The 820-nt window shown below is 66.5% G+C and overlaps 1 protein-coding gene across 1 annotated transcript in view; it reads right to left on the bottom strand.

Annotated features, from left to right (window-relative positions):
* The window catches only part of LOC102247299, a 14,103-nt gene that overhangs the window by 11,823 nt on the left and 1,460 nt on the right, over positions 1 to 820 (bottom strand). The window contains exon 2 of the mRNA XM_005857246.2: positions 25 to 812. Within this exon, the coding sequence (XP_005857308.1) occupies positions 25 to 812 (788 nt within the window). The remainder of the gene's footprint in view (positions 1 to 24; positions 813 to 820) is intronic.

Raw genomic sequence — 820 nt, 5'->3', positions numbered from 1 at the left:
TTGGGTGGCCCTGCAGGGCCCGGCGCTGGAGCTGGCTTTGCTGTCGCTGCGCAGATTCAGAGGCTCCAGCAGGGTGACCACGCGGGAGCCCGTCTGCAGCTGCTTCTGGAAACACAGAGGCGTCTCCACATGTTTGATCTCGCCCTCGACTTTGCTGACCACGAACTCCAGGGCCTTGGTCTGGGCCTTCCTGGCGTGGATGCAGAGCTGGTCGGCAGCTGGCCTGGCCGCGCCGCCCTTGCGCAGCCCCGCGGCCACCGAGGCCGCGCTGCTCCGCAGCAGGCTCTGCTCCACCCGGGCCCCCACGCCCCCGCATTTGAGGTCCAGGAAGGTGGACCAACGCCCGAAGCCGACCTCCGAGAGCGTGGAGGACTCCCGGGAGCTGATGTTCAGAGCCTCGAAGTAGGGGTACGCCAGGCTCCGGAAGGCGCGGGAGGTCAGGTTACCCACCTCTTTGTCCGCATCGTCCAGCTCGCTCACGGCGCTGGAGGCCCCGCTGGCATAGTCCACCAGCTCCTTGGCCCGCACCGCCCCGCAGCGGGTTTGCAGGCGAGCAGGGACAGCGATGAATTTCTTTGCATGGTCCTGAGCCACGGCTGCAGCCGGGTCCTGCTTCGGGGGACTGGAGCGGTGTTCGGCAGCTGTGGGGCCGCGGAGGCTCATGTCGCCTTCATGCTTGGCAGCGTGAAGACTGTTTTGCTTTGCACGCACGTTGCTAGGCTCATTTATAGCCCGGGAAGTCGGCTTGATTGATAGGAGGATCTGGCTTGCTGCACTCCCACAGCTGCTGGCGGCGGCGGCTGCCCCTGCCACTGCCTCC

The sequence above is a fragment of the Myotis brandtii genome, unplaced genomic scaffold (genome assembly GCF_000412655.1).
Source record: "Myotis brandtii unplaced genomic scaffold, ASM41265v1 scaffold1087, whole genome shotgun sequence".
In the NCBI taxonomy this organism is placed as follows: Eukaryota; Metazoa; Chordata; class Mammalia; order Chiroptera; family Vespertilionidae; genus Myotis; species Myotis brandtii.
The sequence above is the reverse complement of the archived record's forward strand: the minus strand, read 5'-3'. Positions and strand labels throughout refer to the sequence as shown.